Source organism: Prionailurus bengalensis, chromosome B3, assembly GCF_016509475.1.
Source record: "Prionailurus bengalensis isolate Pbe53 chromosome B3, Fcat_Pben_1.1_paternal_pri, whole genome shotgun sequence".
Taxonomy (NCBI): domain Eukaryota; kingdom Metazoa; phylum Chordata; class Mammalia; order Carnivora; family Felidae; genus Prionailurus; species Prionailurus bengalensis.
The window spans coordinates 21,164,126-21,181,515 of record NC_057355.1 but is presented as its reverse complement, the minus strand read 5'-3'; the positions used below and the strand labels follow the sequence as shown (position 1 = coordinate 21,181,515).

At 43.2% G+C, this 17,390-nt stretch overlaps 1 protein-coding gene across 5 annotated transcripts in view; it reads left to right on the top strand.

Annotated features, from left to right (window-relative positions):
* APBA2 (amyloid beta precursor protein binding family A member 2) overlaps positions 1-17,390 on the top strand; it is a 273,865-nt gene that overhangs the window by 220,773 nt on the left and 35,702 nt on the right. For all 5 annotated transcript variants that reach the window (XM_043554843.1, XM_043554841.1, XM_043554842.1 and 2 more), the window contains 2 exons: positions 8,878-8,958; positions 10,074-10,110. In XM_043554843.1, coding sequence (XP_043410778.1) covers positions 8,878-8,958; positions 10,074-10,110 — 118 coding nt within the window. The remainder of the gene's footprint in view (positions 1-8,877; positions 8,959-10,073; positions 10,111-17,390) is intronic.

The following is a 17,390-nucleotide window of genomic DNA, read 5'->3' as shown; positions in this document are numbered from 1 at the left end:
GGGCTCGAACTCACGGACCGCGAGATCGTGACCTGGCTGAAGTCGGACGCTTAACCGACTGCGCCACCCAGGCGCCCCTAACTAAAATTTAAATAAAAACTTGAAATAAAAGAAAGAAAGGCCTGGGAATGGGTTTCTAACATTGACTTAGTATTGGTCATTTGATTTCCTTTCAATTTATGGACCTTCGTTTTCTTCATTTTTCAGCTGTCAAGCTAGCTTTCTCAGAATGTGAGTGCAGGACTCTAGGCTGGGTGTAGGAGAGGCCTCGGGTCTCCTGAGCAAATGCAGGAGCCTGCCAGAAATCCAAGAGACTGTTCTTCTGCCTTGGAGGGCTGCTGCCATGAAACTCTGCTCACACAGGGCTTCTCATCTTTAAAGCAGAAGGATGGGAAAATGTGCCAATGTCTGCAGCAAACTTATAGACCCTATGGGAGAAGCAGACATGATGGTGGCCAGCCACAGTTTTAGAAAGGGGTGGTTGTAGGTTTTCTCCTTTGGTATTGATCACAACCAAATGGAAGACTCCCTAGTTCCATAGCACACTCTGCTTTAAGAGGTAGATTTCCCTCCTTTCCCACAAATGAATCCAAGGGTGACATCCTGGTGCATGAGGCAGGCAACCGGGAGAGAAGAACGTCTGTGCCATCTGGATCGCCCACCTTCTTCCCTGGGCCCACCCTCCTTTCTCTTGGCTTTTGTGCCCAAGGAGAGGGTTAGTCCTGCACAAGCTGGCAGGTGACCTTCAGGTTATTCTTTTCACATTATTTTTATTTTTGTTTTTATTTATTTATTTTTTAATGTTTTCAATGTTTATTTATTCTTGAGAGACAGAGACAGAGTGTGAGTCAGGGAGGGACAGAGAGATTGGGAGACACATAATCAGAAGCAGGCTCCAGGGTCCGAGCTGTCAGCACATAGCCTGATGTGGGGCTTGAACTCATGAACCGTGATATCATGACCTGAGCTGAAGTTGGATGCTTAACCGACTGAGCCACCCAGGCGCCCCTCCACATTGTTTTCAAATTGTAGTGGTATACCCATGAAATAAAATATACTATTTTGACTATCTTAAAATGTACAGTTTGGTGGCATTTAGTACAGCATTGTACAACCATCACTATTTAGCCCCAGAACATTTTCATCACCCTAAAAGGAGAGCCCATACTTACTAATCAGTCACTCCCCATCCTCCCCTCCCCCCAGCCCCTGCCAATGCGAAGTCTGCTTTCTCTGTGTACAGATGTGCCTGTTTCTGGACATTTTCATCCAAATGGAATCATACAGTATGTGACCTTTTGTGTCTGGCTTCTTTCACTTAGCATAATATTTTCAGGGTTCACTTGTGTTATGGCACGCATCAGGACTTCGTTCCTTTTCATGGCTGAGTGATATTCCGTTCACGGGATATACCATACTTTATTTATCCACTCACCAGTTGTTAGACATGTGGGTTGTTTCTGCCTTTTGACTATTGTCCGTAATACTGCCGTGAGCATTTGGGTACAAGGCTTTGTGCAGATAGCTGTTCTCGCTCCTTTCTTGGAGTGCAATTCCTGGATCACATGGGTGGTGTTTAACTTTTTAAGGATTCACAAACTGTTTTTCACCATGGTGAGCATTTTATGTTTCCACCAGCAATGCCCTGGGTTCCCGGCTGCTCTCAAATGGCAGAGATTTAATAGCCCCCAAACCTTAATGGCTCAGCCCTTGGGCTCACCTCTTGAGCCCCTCAGGCCTGGTCACGCAGGAACTGCCCTTGTTTGCCCGTGTGTTTCTCATTCTCTGGCTTGCAGAGGTACCCCAGGCACCACCTGCCCTTTATGAAGCTTCAGTGAAGAGAGTGAATGATAAAGTCAAAGATGTGCCAGGTGGTCCTGTGGTCAGCAGTAGGGGATGTTTTAGCAGAACAGACACAGAGAACATGACCAGGCCCTGAGTGTGCAACGTAGGGCTCAGTGGAAATGGCAGCTCATCAGCCTACCCCTAGGTAGGGCTGCCAGATTTAGTAAATAACAAGAGGATACCCAGTTAAGCTTGAACTTCAGACAAATGGTGAATAATTTTTTAGTATTGGTATGTTCCATGAAATATGGATGGGGGCAGGGTGGAGGGAGTGTAAGGAGGGAACTCTCCTTCCCCCTCCCATTCACAGGCCCAGCCAGGAGATGTTAAAAGATAGACCTACTGGCTGGTTTCCCTAATGGATCTTGTCATGATTCTTTTAAGCCACAGATTGGCTTTAGAAAGATATGATCACCCCCATGGGGATGACCATTATAAGAATAAATACTTCATCCAAGCTCTCATTCTCCTCCAGACAAATACCATGGGAGTGATCGGAATTGTAAGAGGAGCAGAAGAAGAACAATATTGTCATTTTTCTGAGCCACCTGAATGTCAGGGGACAGATAAAGGGGCTTGTGAAGTATGTTTAGTGTGCTAAGTCAGATCTTCAGTTGGACCATGGTGGCTTATGCTCTCAGCCCGGCCATGGAGCACCCAACATGCAGCAAATTCTGGCTGACCCCTGTTGAGTGGGGACAGAGGAACATCGGACCAGTAGGGGTGACTGATGCCTTTGGAAACAGGGAGCATGAGGTGCTGTCACCAGAGAAGGCTGTCACCTAATTTATTTTTGAGGGGGTGGGGGAGGGGCAGAGAGAGAGGAAGACACAGAATCTGAAGCAGTCTCCAGGTTCTGAGCTGTCAGCATAGAGCCCGATGCAGGGCTTGAACTCACGAACCGTGAGATCATAACCTGAGCTGAAGTCAGAAGCTTAATTGACTGAGCCACCCAGGTACCCCCTGAGTTATTTGCAAGCCTGGAATTTCTCTGGCAAGAAGTCATGTGTAAGGGGAGATAGGACAGGTCAGTGGGAAGGTTGTGGCTTGCCTGGCTTTGAGCTGATGTTGTGTCCCTCCACGTGTCACTAACATGCATGTCACTCAGGAGAATGCTTATATTTGATTTTTATTACAGATGGCGTGAGTGTGTGTGTACTTGTTTGCTATTGTTTCATCTCAAGTAATGTGGGTTATATTGCTTATTTTCCATTTAATCAAGCAGATGAAATCAGAATTGACACTTTTAAAAAATCCTATCTTTAGTTTCACCAACTGGAGCCAAGATACTTATTAGAGCAATTTATTCAAATTAGTATACTTTTATTACAGACAAATCATCTCTGCCCTGAGCAGCAGTCTCTGGTCCTGACATGTTAGGACCAGTCTGTGCCACAGGTCTGTGTTCTGTTCTCAGGACTCTGGGGAGGGTGTCCCACCACCTACGGCAGATTTCATTTAACTTGTCTCACTCACCATCTTCTCTCAGTGGATGGTTGATGTGGCTTCCAGCCCATGGCAGCGGGAACACTCCACGGCAATTACTTGGTGAGGGACATGGCCCTCATGTCCCTGTTGGCTGGAAAGAACTGAGGTAACCCTGGCTGGCATCTTTTTTTGAGGTGTGGCTGGCTGCTGTACCTTGGGGAGTGCACAAAAGGATTTAAGTAGCATCTTCATCTAAGATGCTGGGAGCCCCAAATCCACCTGGGCCTCTATGATGTTAATTTCAGATGCTGCTCCCCATGCTGCCAAGTGCGCCCCCGCCTTGCCCTCAAGATGGAAATTAGAGCACCAGATGGCCTCTCCCAAGCCTACCTCTCTGAAAACAACCCCAGCTGTTTATTATGAACTGTGGTTGTCATGGTGATGAGTGGAGAGAATGTTGACATGGAGGATAGGGTCGAGCCTGTAGAAGCTTTGGGGAGAAGTTGCCTCTATGAGTGGATCTGAGACCCTGTATTGCCTGTTGTCACCACATGCTGTGGCTCCGTGCCAGGTGTCCCATGGACAGGTGTAGGCAACCAGCTTATGCCCACCTGGCCAAGCTGTAACCCCGTGGGGGCTGCATCCCCCAGAGGGGCACCTCTTCCATTTGCCAAAGGCACCCAGTATAAGACAAGACAAGCAGCAGTCTTTTCTTCACAATGGATTTGGCACTGGGACGAGAGACTGTCGCCCTACATCTGTGGCAGAAAACTTAGATTCCACCCCAAGCTGTAACATTTGTAGATGTGGTGTTATCTTAGTCCGTTTGGGCTGCTATCACAAAAACACCATAGACTGGGTGGCTTATAAACAACAGACATTTATTTCTCGCAGTTGTGGAAGCAGGAAGTCCAAGATCAAGGCGGCAGCAGATCTGGTGTCTGGTGAGGGGCCACTTCCTGGTTCATAGCCAGCGCCTTCCCACTGTGTCTGCACATGGTGGAAGAGGCGAGGGAGCTCTCTGGAGTCTCTTTTATAAGGACAGTGATCCTACTCATGAGGGTGGCATCCTTATGAGCTCGTCTAATCCTAATTATATCCCAAAGGCCCCATCTCCTTGGGGGTTAGGTTTCAATATATGAAATTGGTGGGGGCACAGACATTCAGTCTACAATAGGTGTGGTTGACCCATTTTCATTTGCCAGTGGTTGGTTTGTTTCTTTAGGGTTTTTGGAGATGACTAGTGTCCATTCAGCTCCTAGTAAGGTAGTGCGGGCCTTCAGGAAATGAAGTCGGTGAACTCAGCCTAGGGAAAGTCACCAGGTTAGAGACCTTACAAACAAGAGGGAAAACACAGATATGCTCTAAGTGGACCTTGAAATAACCACGCGTGAAAGACGACAGAAGGTTTTCTGGGAGGATGTCGCAAATTTGAGTTTTACATAAAGTGGATGGGAATAGCATTTCCAGTGAGAGTTCCCATTATCCCCTTTGGGAGATTTTGCCTGGCATACCTTGGCCACAGTGGGTGGTGTAGAGCCAGTAGGGCAGAGGGAAGACCTAAACTAGGAGTTTGGGAAACAAGCCTGACTCCAGTAGGACCCTGGTGGCAGTGGTCCCCAAGCCAGGATCAGCCCTACAAGAAGGGACACTGTCAGCTTGGCTTGGTCAGCATAGGGTCCACTCATCACAGCCCTCTCATCTAGGGAAGGATGGGTTCAGGTCCCAGAAGGAGGGCAGAGGAGCATGCCAGTGGTCCCAGGCAGGCCTGAGCCCCAGAGCCCCCCAACTTGGGGACATACTAGGGCAGCAGAGGGAGGCCAGCACCCATGTGCATGGTCTGATTGTTCACAGGGCTTGGGATAGGGACAGTGTTTTGGGCTTCCAGCCAAGGATGCAGGGACCTACCAGACATCTGACCCTCCTGGCCCTAGTTACACCTCTGCATCCCCTCTATTCCAGGAAAGCCTCATTTCTTCCTGTAGCTTGAGTTCTGATTTCTCTCAGGATATGGCAACACCTTCCTTTTCCCCTTTGTGTGCAATCTTCCCAATGCTTAAGGCCCAGTCCCACTTTTTCCACCTCCCATCTGAACCATCCCTGTCCTCCCCACCTCCCAATGCCTCTGAAACGCGGTGGTGTTTGTAGTCACAGAGGGGATGCTCAGCTAGGAATCTTTGGTCTGCTTGGTGCCATCAGTGCCAGGATGGTGGGCCCATGTCTCTTGAGCTTTCTCTAACCCTCCCAGAGAGATTGAATGACATCAAAGAACACAGCAGTGACAATCTAGATAGAGAAGACTGGCAACAGCCTCTTACTGTGCCACCTGGACCTGTGGGAACTAGCCATTAGTGCCAACACCTGGAGCCTCAGTCGTCTCAGCTGTAAACAAGGAGAGGGAATAATGTCAGTTATAAATAACTTTATAAATAAAGTGAAAATAAATTTATAAATAAACACAAGTGTAGTGTATATTTATAATATAATATAAACTTATTTCCTTATAACTTATTAATGTCATTGTTATCATCATCCTCATCCTTATATTGTTACTGCTTGAATCTTTATTTCTAGAAAGTTCTGAAACTTCACATGATGGCTTACACCTCCTTTGGGATTTGGACAGTGATTTTAGTGCTGTGGATCTGGCCTTTATCTTCTGGATGGTACAAGGCACTAAATAGAGATACCTAAACTTTAAATTTTCTTAATTGAAGTAAAAGAAATTTTGGTTTGATGTCCTCTTTAAGAGAATACCTGTGACTTGTTCTTGGGGCATTTTGTTTTTTCTAGTAGTAGATTGACCAATTTGCATTAACTAAAGAATTTAGATCCTAGAGTTTAGAATTTGCATTAAACTAATAATTTATATTTTTTAGAAATATGGTGTCAACTCTTGGACACTGTTGTTGGGAATGCAAAATGGTACAGTTGCTATGGAAAAAAGTATGTGGTTCATCAAAAATTAAAAATAAAATTATAGGGGCGCCTGGGTGGCGCAGTCGGTTAAGCGTCCGACTTCAGCCAGGTCACGATCTCGCGGACCGTGAGTTCGAGCCCCGTGTCGGGCTCTGGGCTGATAGCTCAGAGCCTGGAACCTGTTCCCTATTCTGTGTCTCCCTCTCTCTCTGCCCCTCCCCTGTTCATGCTCTGTCTCTCTCTGTCCCAAAAATAAATAAACATTGAAAAAAAAATTAAAAAAAAATAAAATTATAGTGTAATCCTGCAATTCCACGTAAGGGTATATACCCAAAGAATTGAAAGCAGGAACTTTAAGAGATATTTGTACCCATGTTCAGAGCAGTGTTATTCACAGTAGCCCAAAGGAGGAAGCAACCCAAGTGTCCGTTGACAGATGAATGGATAAATAAAATGTAATATATACAAACAGTGAAATATTATTCAGCCTCAAAAAGTCAGGAAATTATGACACATATTACAACATAGATGAACCTTGAGGACATTATGCTGAGTGAAATAAGCCAGTCACAAAAAGACAAATCCTGTAAGATTCCACTTATATGAGGTACCTAGAGTAGTTAAATTGATAGAGATGACCAGTGACTGGAGTGAGACAGTAATGGGAAATTAATGTTTAATGCATACATATTTTCAGTTGTGCAAGACGAAAAGAATTCTGGAGATGGATGGTGGTGATAGTTGCACAATGTTAATGTACTTCATGACTCTGAACTACACAGTTAAAAGTGGCAAATTTTATGTATGTTTTACCACAATTAAAAAATGATAATAAAATTAGAAAATTGGATTCAAAACATGAAGATGACACAAACAAGTGGAAAGATATATCATGCTCATAGAATGATAATTCATATTTTTAAAATGCCCATCCTACACAAGGCAGTCTACAGATTCAGCGCAACCCCTATCAAAATACCAATAACATTTTTCATAGAACTAGAATAGATAATCATAAAATTTGTAAGTAAACACAAAGACCCCAAATAGCCAAAGCAATCTTGAGGAAGAAGAACAAAGCTGAAGGTATCACAATCCCAGGTTTCAAGATACACTACAAAGCAGTAGTAATCAAAACAGTATGGTACTGGCACAAAAATAGACATAGTGATCAATGAAACACAATAGAGTCCAGAAATAAATCCATGCTTACATGGTCAAATAATCTACGACGTGGAAGCCAAGAATATATGATTGAGAGAAAATCTCTTCAGTAATGGTGCTGGGAAAACTGGACCACTTTCTTATACCACACACAAAAATAAACTCAAAATGAATTAAAGACCTGAATGTGAGATCTGAAACCAAAAGAATCCTAGAAGAGAACACAGGCAGTAATTTCTCTCTGACATTGGTCATAGCAACATTTTTTCTAGCTATGTCTCCTGAGGCAAGGGCAACAAAAGCAAAAATAAATGATTGGGGCTATACCAAACTAAAAAGCTTTTGCACAGCAAAGGAAGACACCAACAAAGCAAAGAGACAACCTACGTAATGGGAGAAGATATTTGCAAATGATATATCCAATAAGAAGTTAATATCCAAAATATATTAAAAACTTATGCAACTCAACACCAAAAAAACAGATTAAAAAATGGGCAGAAGACATGAACAGACATTTTTCCAAAGATGACATACAGATGGCCAACAGACACATGAAAAGATGTTCAACATCACTTATCATCAAGGAAATGCAAATCAAAAGCACAATGAGATATCACCTTATACCTGCCAGAATGGCTAGAATCAAAAAAACAAGAAATAAGCATTGGTGAGGATGTGGAGAAAAAGGAATTCTTGTGCACTCTTGGTGGGAATGTAAATTGGTGCAACCACTGTGGAAAACAATATGGAGGTTCCTCAAAAAATTAAAAATAGAACTACCATACAATTCAGTAATTCCATTGCTGGGTCTTTACCCAAAGATAATAAAAACACTAATTTGAAAAGATATGTACATCCGCTGTTTATTACAGCATTATTTACAATAGCCAAGATATGGAAGTAATCCAAGTATCCATCAAGAGATAAATGGATAAAGAAGGTGTGGTATATGTATGCAATGAAATATTGCTCAACCATAAAATGAATGAGATCTTGCCATTTACAACATGGGTGGACCTAGAGAGTATTATTCTAAGTGAAATAAGCCAGACAGACAAATACTATATGGTCTCACTTATATGTGGAATCTAAAAGAACAAATGAGCAAACAAAAAACAGAAATAGGCTTATAAATACAGGGAACAAACTGGTGGTTTTGAGAGTAATGAGGAAGGGGAAATGGGCAAAATAAATTAAGAGGATTAAAGGGTACAAACATCCAGTTATAAAATAAGTCACAGAGATGAAAAGTACAGCGTAGGAATATAGTCAATAATATTGTAATAAAGGTGACAGATGGTAAAAAAAAAAAGAGAAAATATGATTCAAAAACATTTTATAAATATACAAGAATACATGTTAATTGTGGAAGAGTTTAAATTTTGTCCATATGTGCACACACACATACATGTACACACACATGCCTACCTACGCATTTCCCAAAATTGTATCATACTGTATCTTGGTTTATTTCTCTAATGTGTAAAAGCACCATCTCATCTTTCGCTTCCCGGTTTCCAGGTTTGCAATGGCTTGGAGCAGCCAAGGAAGCAGCAGCGTTCTGATCTCAATGGACCCGTGGACAATAACAACATCCCAGAGGTGATTTTCTCTAACGATAAGAGTTGTGGCTTAGGATTCTGATGTTGGACCTGCATACCCCATCATGGTCTTCTCGGCCTCTCCATGATGTTCTCATCCCACCCAGTGTCTAGGAAGGTGGGGGGTTCAAGTCAAACAAAGTTGGGTGTCTCTGTAGGAGGAGGAAGGAAAGGTTCTTTCCTGTTCAGGCTCATACCACTGTGTGTTCATGTGTTGCTAATGGTGTATTTGTTGGCGGGGGTGGGGGGTCATTTGTGCTCCCTGGTTTGACAGAAACTCATTATACTCCACTATCAGACAGTTATGTTCTAAGCCAGCGTTACTCAACTGTGGCACCATTGACATTTGGACCAGAACATTCTTTGTTGCGAAGGGCTGTCCTTTTCACTGTAGGATGGTTAGAAGTATCTCTGGCTTCTACCCACTATATGCCAGTAGCTCACAACCCCCTCCCCAAGCTGTGACAACCAAAAATGTCTACAGACGTTGCCAAATGTCCCCTTGGGGACAAAAATCATCCCAGTTGAGAGCCACAGTTCTAAACCAACAACATGATTTTGAAAAACAATCCTGTATAAACAAACACTGCCTTGATGGAGGTTTTTAAAATGAGGCCTTAATAAATAATTGATTTCCCTTTTCTGTAGAACATAGTTTGGATGGGACTTTCCAGCTTTGGTGAAATAACTCTGGCCACCCCATAGAGTGGTGTCCAATCTCCTTTATCTTACTTTTAAAGACAAGCTCCGGTAATTCTCATGTCTACCAGTTGGAGAACCATTGGTTGTATGGTCTCTAGGCTCTCTTTTAGCAGTGGCAAGCTAATCTGGGGGTCCCTAAGTTTTAGATGATGGCTTTTGTACCCCATGTTTTCTCATGGGAATTGATTCCATATGTCCTGCCTAAACACCATGGTGCCTAAATGACATTGGTTTGCTTTATGGAGCAAGGACCATCAGTTTTAAGGAACATCAGTTACTCAGTGGGGTTTAACTTTTCACATATGGTACTCAGCCTAGATCTTATGGGCCATCTATTTAAAACTGTCATGTGTTTGTTTTCTTTTTTGTTTTTCTTTTCTTTTCTTTTTTTTTTTTTTTCATATTTCCTAACAGACAAAGAAGGTGGCATCATTTCCAAGTTTTGTGGCTGGTAAGTGACTTTGATTTAATGTTTGGAAACAGTTGCATTTTTTTTCTCCAAGCAAATGGTATTTTTACTTTTGTTTTCTCCTGCAAAGCTTGGTTAAAAAGCACACCTTCAAAATGAAAACAATATTATAATAAGAAAAGGTGCTTAGGCATTTTGTTGTTTGAGCACTTTGTAAGCCCATATTGTTATAGAGGGAGGGGGATTCAGTTGATTAGGGAACGGTAGACCATCCCATTTAATTACACCCTCAGTAATGGCCTCACATATGACACTGATGATTGAATTAATAGATTGAAATGTGTCTGTATAAGCAGCTAATTATGATCTAACACTTTTGATTACAGTGGATATAATTACATCCAAATTCAGGCTGTTACTCCTTTTTTAGACTCTTCATTTCCCTCCGCTCTCCTGTCTTTTTTTTGAGGGGGTTAATACTGCATTTCGGCATTCGATCAAAAAACCAGAACCAATCTGTTCTGTACCACTTGCTGGTGTGGGGAGAATGCCTGCTTGCCTTTTGGCATAACCAACTTTGCATTGTCTGAAGGGCTTCAGGGAACCTTGGGCCCTCCCTTTCAAAGGTCCTCCAACACCACTATAAGGAGTCTTTTATTTTTTTATTTTTTAAAAATTTTTTTAATGTTTATTTTTGAAGGAGAGAGAGATAGTGTGAGCGTGGGAGGAGCAGAGAGAGAGAGACAGAATCGGAAGGAGGCTCCAGGCTCTGAGCTGTCAGCACAGAGGCCGACGTGGGGCTCGAACTCACAGACCGCAAGATCATGACCTCGAGCCAACGTCAGACATTCAACCAACTGAGCCACCCAGGCACCCCTTTAAGGAGCCTTTTAAATAGGATCTTTCTTCAGCCAGGAGGGTGTTTCCTGCTCTTGCTAGTGTTACAATAAACAGTGTGAATTTTATTAATTCTTTCAATAAGCTGGTAATTAATTTTTATGAAAATTTAAAAGTGCAAGGTAAATCAGTCTTCAGAGATAAGTAACTTTAAAACCTTTCCTACCCTGGTTTTCTTTTTTAGTAAAGAAGTGACACCTGGGAAACTGAGGCCCCTCCAGTTCCCTTTCAAGGGACTAATTTGAACCAGGCTAACACAATTCAAACTGGTTGAAAATGAATTTATTGGCTCAACCCAATTTCAACTGGTTCAACATTGTATTGGCTCAGTGTGGCTCAAACTGGATATTAAAAACAGTTTTGAACTGTTGGAATCAATGTTATACCGTTCAAATAGACTTGGTTCCATTTTGACCAATTAAGGTAGGCTCAAATGGGTTTTGCCCAGCTGTTTACATGTGGTTCTAGGTAAGTTTTAGCAAGTTAAAACTGGATCAAACTGGTTTTCTTCAGGGCACAATAGGTTATGATAATTCTGGTCCAGCTGGCTAGTTGTGGTTTTTTCAGGACCCGATGACTGGCACGAAGAGACAACACCCATTCCATGCCCCCACTGTAGAGTTGATTGGGTTCCTGATTCAGAGGACTCGACATCTCATAAATAGGGAAAGATGTACACTTTCCTCGGTGGTCAGAATGCTGCAACAGGGTGTACCAGTCACAGTGTTTCAGTGAGGTGGGCTCTTGTGGGTCCAAGAAGCTCACTTTTCGAAGTATCATGGTGTCATCTGGGCAGAGCTCCCTCAAACTGCTTAGGGGAATGATTCAGATGTTAGATTCCCCTGGCTCTTGAGTCAGCCCCCTAGGTACAGAGGAGGCAGATGGAGAAGGATCAGGAAGCAGTATCAATGCCCAGGTGCTCTGAGAAGTACCTCTCACTTCTAGCATTCCAGAAAACTCACTTCTCTGTACCAGCTTACATATAAAATCAAAACAATGTTGGATGCCCCAAACCAATTCAGTTTGGCTAAAGCTGCTTGTGACCAGCTCAACCAGTGTGGATAGCCTTAATTTAGAATTTCCTGTTAGCTATGCCCATGCAATGGTTGTCAGAGATATTGGCCCGTGAGAATATGAGGGTCTGAATTCAACTGGGATGGCTCCCCACATCTTCCTTGATGGGTGTTTCACACCCTTGGGCTCCTGCCTAGCTCCTATACAGCTGTGTGTACACTCACAGAAGAATGCCACTGGCAAACTGTGGCTCCTGCCTTATTCTTTTTGAGGAAGAAGCCCCATGTCTACTTGTACTTAGGAGACCTTGTGAATCTGTATGTTCAGTTGAACCTTAAAAGACCTTGAAGACCTACTCAACAGACTCCTCCTTGTCTCTCATTGGCCAGAGCTGTACCATATGACCAGTGCCCTGGTCAACTTCAGTGTTGACTGGAGGATCAAGTATTTGGCTTTCCAGGAGGGCAGAGGAGAAGGTCTAGAAATGAGTATTGGGATAACAAGCCCCCAGTGCCTTCCCCAGTGCTATACCCAATCCAGCCAACAAGCATTTCAAGTGTGGGGGAACCTCCAGGGCTTGTTCAGTCTTCTGGTTGAAAGTCTGATTAGCTGAGAGGACCCAGTATAACTATGACAGGAAAACAGATCTCCCACCTCCTCTGGGTCTGAGAAATCACACTGGAAGAAAAGCTCCTTGGAGTTTTTATGAGGGATGGCCTTCAGTCCTACCTTATTTCACACCTAGTAATTGTTAATAGTAATGAAAAATAATAACAGTTACTATACAATGACAACAGACACCATCTTAATATCGACTGGGGGCTTAGTGTGCACCAGTGCCAGGGATGTGTGCTGTGCACCTGCTTCAGGTCAGCCACCACAGGAAGGGCAGATGCTTCCCCTCATTCTATAGGGTAGGAAAAATGAGGTTCAAGTAACTCATTTGAGGTCATTTGGTTGCTGATATTAGACCCATATCTGGGTACTTAGCAGCATAAATTCCTCACCAGGCTGGTTTCCTGCCTTCTTGACATGCCTTCATATACCACTACCATCAATAATGAGGCTGGGGAATTCTTTTTTTTAATGTTTATTTATTTATTTTGAGGCAGAGAGCAAGTGGGAAAGGGGCAGAGAGAGAGGGAGAGAGGGAATCTCAAGCAGGCTCCATACTGTCAAAGCAGAGCTAACGTGGGACTTGATATCACGGACCACGAATCATGACCTGAGCAGCTATCAAGAGTTGGATGCTTAACCAGCTGAGCTACCCAGGTGGTCTTGAGGCCAGGGAATTCTTATTGGGGGCTTACTTTGAGCCAGGCACAGCTCTTAAATATACTGACTCAGCAGTCCTCCTGATAACACTAAGAGGTAGGTGCTGTCACTGATGAGTAGACTGAGGCTCAGAGGGGGTAAGTCATTCACTCAAGATCACCAGGTAGTATGTGGCAGAGCAGGATTGGAACCCAGGTGGGAGTCTGAGCTCGTTGTCCCCAAACTGTACTGCTTGAGCAACCCTTAGCATGCAGCAGGTGAGGAAAAAGAATAGAAACAGAATGGAGAAGACACGTGGTTCAGACTCCAGGGAGTCCACAGGAGAACCTTCCAGAGGTCAGAGCCATTGGCCCCTCTCAGGCTCAGAGTCACAGCCCTCTCTCATCAGAGGCACCTAAGTGAAGAGGCCCCCATGACCACCATCTGCAGGAAAATACCCCAGGATCTGTTGATCCTCTTGGCTCCTCTCAGACCAGAAAGGTTGATGCTGCAGGGTGAATCTTGTGCAAGGGCCCATTGGACGGAGGACCCACTGCCTTCCCTGTGGGAGGAATCCTGGAGTGGCGAGGAATGGCGGGACCCCCAGGATATTCCTTTCTGAGGGACATGGAGGCTGGCAGTGGCATAAGTCCAAGTGGACTAGGTGGTTGCCCACCTCCAAATGAGTATACATAAAAGGCTTTTCCATAAAACCAAAAAGTTGATGCTGGCCCCAGAGCAATGGAGTCTGACAGTGGCAGCTTCAGGACAAAACAACAGAGGCTGATAGATTGTATTCTGTTCCTTACACTGTTCTCCTAATCCAACAGCCAAAGCTTATGCAAGATGTCCTAAGACACACCCCACCCCACCCCACCAACAGCTCTAGGCTTATGCTAGAACGTTGCTTGTCCTCAGGTGCCAGGGCCCTGGGGTCCCTTACAACTTGTCTCTACCGTGTCAACTTCCTCCTTGTGCACTGGCCACTCATAGAACATGGGGGCCCCTGGCCCTGCTGAGCTTGCCCCTCATACCTTTTAGGGGTCCTCACCATGATAACGCCCCTTGGTTATTTTCATGTAGTGGGAACTTATGATCTGACCTTTTAAAATGAGCACTTGCGGTGAACCTGTTCAGATTAAGACTCCTAAAATGAAGACAGCTCACATCTCTTCTTCAGCCTGTCAGAGGGGCCAGGCTCCTGAATCACAGAGCGGGCAGGCCTGGGGGACTGGTGGGCATGTGTCTGGGATGCTGTTGGTGGGAGGATGGGAGTAAGGTAAACCTGGGCTGTAGGGGCCCAGAGCATTCCAAAGGGAAGTTGTGAAAGCCAAAATAACTTTCCTTTTTGGGGGGCATCTGGGTGGCTTGGTCAGTTGAGTGTCTGACTCTTGATGTCAGCTCAGGTCACGATCTCACAGTCCATGAGATGGACAGTGAGGAGCCTTCTTAGAATTCTCTTTCTCCCTTTCTCTTTACCTCTCTCTCTCTCTCTCTCAAAATAAATAAAGTTAAAAAAAATGACTTTCCTTTTTTACAAACATTATTTGATCTTGTCTCCAGTTTTCCAAATGGAGTCGTGAATAGGGATTAGACAGATTTTAAAATAGGAACTTCTATTCACTGGAGGTTTGTTAAGATATTTCTGAGTAGTGCTTAGATCAAGCCAAAATCCCTAAGAATTAAAAATGCATTCTACCCTGGAAATCCTTATTTCCCTTCTCTATCTGCACATCCCTGTACTTTTCCCTTTTCCATCTGCCCATCCCAGACCCCCAATCCCTTTCTGGAATAGCAGTTACTGTTAAGTCTCTTGTGAATCCTTCCAGAAATTTCTTGGACATATATAAAACTATAGACCCTTTTCTTAAAAATAGATATTACACTGGGACAAATGGGTCTGTACTTTGCTTTTTCATTTCTTGTTATATCTTGGAGATAACAGCTCTAGAACCACCTAATTGTTAAGTGACTGCCCAGGATTCAGGTTCATGGACATATGATGGGTATTAATGAGTCCCCCATGGATTGTTTGGTTGTATTTAGTCAGTGCAGCAGTGAGCAGCTTCATGGATATGTCTCTGTGTCCATGTATGAGTTCTCTTACAGAAGCCATTCCTAGATAGAGCAGGGTTACAGCCTGCCACATGCCAATTTGGGTAGAAATGGCCCAAGAGGAAGACAGGGTTGTGTGTGAGAATGCTGGTTTACCAACACTGCATGCCATCCAACCGTTTGGTCTTAGGCCAACGGATGAAAAGTGATATATTCTTGATGTTATGTGCACGTCTTCCATTGGAAGTGAAGCCAAATGCCGTTTCATGTGTTTACAAGCTGTTTGTGTTGATTTTCCTGCGTGATGTCTGTTTGTCTCCTTTGCCCACTCCTCTGTTGGATTTTTGGTGTTTATTATTGATTTGCACTGTTCTTTACATATAAAGGATATTTGCCCTTTGATTTATATTGTAAAAGTTTTCATTAAGCTACTGTCATCTTTTGCTTTTTTGCATTGTTTAAAGTTTTTATTTGGGGCGCTTGGGTGGCTCAGTTGGTTAAGCATCCAACTTTGGCTCAGGCCATGATCTCACGGTTGGTGGGTCCAAGTCCTGCGTTGGTCTCTGTGCTGACAGCTCAGAGCCTGGAGCCTGCTTCGGATTCTGTGTCTCCCTCTCTCTCTCTGCCCCTCCCCTGCTCACACTCTCTCTGTCTCCTTCAAAAATAAACATTAAAAAATATTTTTAAAAAGTAGAGTTTTTATTTACATTCCAATTAGTTAACACACAGTGTTAGCTTCGGGTGTACAATATAGTGATTCAGAACTTGCATACAACACTCAGTGTTCATCACAAATGTACTCCTGATCCCCAACACCTTTTAACCCATCCTCCCCACCTCCCCTCTGGTAACCATCAGTTTGTTCCCTATAGTTAAGAGTCTTTTCTTGGTTTAATTCTCTCTTTTTTTCCCTTTGCTCCTTTTTTTCCCTTAAATTCCACATATGAGTGAAATCATATGGTATTTGTCTTTGTCTTATTTCACTTAGCATAATACCCTCTAGCTTATCCATCTATATCACTGCAAATGGCAAGATTTCATTCTTTTTATGGCTAAGTAATATTCCTTACACACACACACACACACACACACACACACACACACACCACATCTTCTTAATCTGTTCATCAAGTCAGTAGACACTTGGGCTCTTTCCATAATTTGACCATGGTAGATAATACTGCCATAAACATTTGGGTGCCAGCAGGTACCCCCTTTCAATTCGTACTTTTGTATTTTGGGGGTAAATACCTAGTAGAGCAATTGCTGGATCATAGGGTAGTTCTATTTTTAACTTTTTGACGAACCTCCATATTTTTACTTTGTTGAACATTTTATTAGGCAACTGTATGCATCTTTTTCCTTTGAAGTTACTAGGTTTTTGGGATTAGTATGACCTTTACACTCTTACCATTATTTTTTTTCCTTATAGAACTTTTATGACTTTAATGAATTACATATTTGATTTGTCCAGAATTTATTTTGGTATATGGATCCAGAAGGAGTTACATTTTGAGCATTTTCTTCCAAACAGCTATTTGTGCCAAAACTATTCCATGAATTTCATTCCTCATTGAAATGAAATGCTGCCTTTATCATATAATAAATTGTCATATACATCTAGATCTGTTTCTGGATCTCCACTGAGGTCCAGAACCAGGCTGCTTTATTTGACTGGGGATTTACCTACCATGCATTTTATTACCTGGAAGGCTGATGTCTGTCTTCTGTCACTGTCATCCCCGTTCAGAACTTCCCTAGATCCTCTTGCATATTTATTTTTCCATAGAAACTTTAGAATTAGCTTATATAGTTACAAAAATTCCCATTGGCATTTTTATTTGGCACGTATTACATTTATATTAGTATATGAAATGGCAGAAGCCTCCCTTTGAAACACTGGTTGGGAAATCTAGATCCTGCTGATGTCTCTCTCTGGCCAACAGCCTCATCAGTGAACTTGGAAGTGGAGCCTTCTCTGTTCTAAACAGCTGTAGTCTTGGGGGAGCCCCTGAGTCAGAAGTGCTCAGCTGCCCCTCGATTCCCCACCCTCAGAAACTAAGATAATAAATATTTGTTGTTTTCAGGCTAAGTTTTGGGAT